The sequence below is a fragment of the Prunus persica genome, chromosome G2 (genome assembly GCF_000346465.2).
Source record: "Prunus persica cultivar Lovell chromosome G2, Prunus_persica_NCBIv2, whole genome shotgun sequence".
In the NCBI taxonomy this organism is placed as follows: Eukaryota; Viridiplantae; Streptophyta; class Magnoliopsida; order Rosales; family Rosaceae; genus Prunus; species Prunus persica.
The window spans coordinates 2,612,926-2,614,601 of NC_034010.1; the positions used below are offsets into that span (position 1 = coordinate 2,612,926).

The following is a 1,676-nucleotide window of genomic DNA, read 5'->3' on the forward strand; positions in this document are numbered from 1 at the left end:
AGTACAGTTGAATTCCGTTACAGAAATGAACACCCTGCAACCTACTACAAAATCACCACACTTTATCGCGTGGTGAGCAAAATGTCAAAAATGGTGCCATGTTACGCAAAAACTCATATTCAGTTTCAAGATTCACAATACGACAAAACAGCCTGCAACTTCTTTCACATACGTGTACAGAATCTGAGATGTGAATATGGGTATGAAGCTGGAAGGACCACTTGCAGAAGAAGGACATATGTGCCACTTCAGCATTCATATAAAGGGAAAATGACACGTCATAAGACATGTTGAATTTGAAGAAGTAATTGTTTTAACCTTTCATAAAGAACATGAAACAAGTTTTGGATTAGACACAGTCGGAGTTTAGAACATATGACATACGTAAATCAGATGCCAGTTGCGAAACATTTACATTACCATCTATAATGTTCAAATCCCCAATACCCTAAACTTTGATGCACAACAGTAGCCATTTTTATTAATCACAGTTGGACAAGTTCCCAACATAATGTAAGTTCTCTTAAATGAACACTGACATCACAGGTGAGTACGTACGACGTAACTACAATGAAGTAAATAACTACGCAATTCCAAAGGCAGTAGTTAACAATAAAGCAGCAATGAGGTCAGATTAGGACTTTTACCTCATACATAGGCCTCCCCCCTGAAAGCCTCGATTGCAAGCTTCAATCGGTAGTAGCCAAACTTGGATGGGTCAATGGTATGTAAAGGAATGCCGGCACTAAGGTACTCAATATATTTGACTGTCATAATGCCACATGAAGTACTGTCCACCCGAGCAGTAGACAAGTTAGAAGTGCACGTATTGAGAACATCCGATTAAAGTGCTTTAAAAGAACATAGCTTACCCATCACTTTGTTGAGGAACATCGGAAATTCTGCAAATTGTGAATGGGTTAAAGTTTGACATGTCAGTCCCCTTTCTCTTCACCGCTTCAACCTCCGATTTCTCATAAAACCTCATTTCATGCAGCACCTTTGCAAGCGTATGGGTAATAGGCTCCATGAATCGGACAAGCATACTGTTGGAGGTAAAATCAGAATACGAGTCATAGACAGTGACAGTATGTCGCACAAAGTCGACTTCTACTGCCACCTAATGGGACTGTCGAACATTATACGGGAGATAGACCTTGCGCACTTTCGTCCATGCTTGCGCATACCCATGTTGCCATGAACCATTGACAAAGTGGTGTACATTTTTGAGGTAGTTAGGCGGAGGGTCAACGGTCCTTGAAGCATATTGTTTCCTCGTTACTCGTTTCCCAATTGGCATTGCAAATGGCTGTAAAAATTGCTGCAACCAAGTGTGAAAGACACGTTACATAAACCCGAACCAAAGCACCAAAAGGAGAGACCTACATGACTCCTACCAATGCAAGAACTGCAGTGACACATAATATGGATACAATAATACCTGCAGACAAAACTCGGCGGTTGTCCACTCCCTTCCAAATAGTTGCGGATGAGAGAGTTGTCTTTTGCGTATTAGAAACATGGCCATGTCAAGGTGCTGCTATTTCAGAACACAACAACGGCGTCAATATCACAACAATGACACATAGTCAATGTCATCAAATAAGAGATTGATCGAAATAAAGCCGGGTTCAAATTGTTACCCTCGAGCTCATCCATGCAGTTTCATCTAAAAG

At 40.9% G+C, this 1,676-nt stretch overlaps 1 protein-coding gene across 1 annotated transcript; it reads right to left on the bottom strand.

Annotated features, from left to right (window-relative positions):
• Nucleotides 643–1,300, bottom strand: LOC109947151. Its single transcript, XM_020556662.1, has 3 exons — nt 1,223–1,300; nt 873–1,120; nt 643–790 (listed from the first exon to the last, which is right to left on the bottom strand). Exons 1-3 carry the CDS (start codon nt 1,298–1,300, stop codon nt 649–651), a joined length of 468 nt encoding a protein of 155 aa, XP_020412251.1. The 3' UTR covers nt 643–648.

What these genes read in the sequence shown, in the direction of transcription:
- LOC109947151 (XM_020556662.1), bottom strand. Translation starts at nt 1,300, where the DNA reads ATGCCAATTGGGAAACGAGTAACGAGGAAACAATATGCTTCAAGGACC. An exon ending in CGCCTAACTACCTCAAAAAT is followed by an intron (nt 1,121 to 1,222) that starts GTACACCACTTT and finishes CAGTCCCATTAG; the next exon opens with GTGGCAGTAGAAGTCGACTT. An exon ending in GTTCCTCAACAAAGTGATGG is followed by an intron (nt 791 to 872) that starts GTAAGCTATGTT and finishes TCGGGTGGACAG; the next exon opens with TACTTCATGTGGCATTATGA.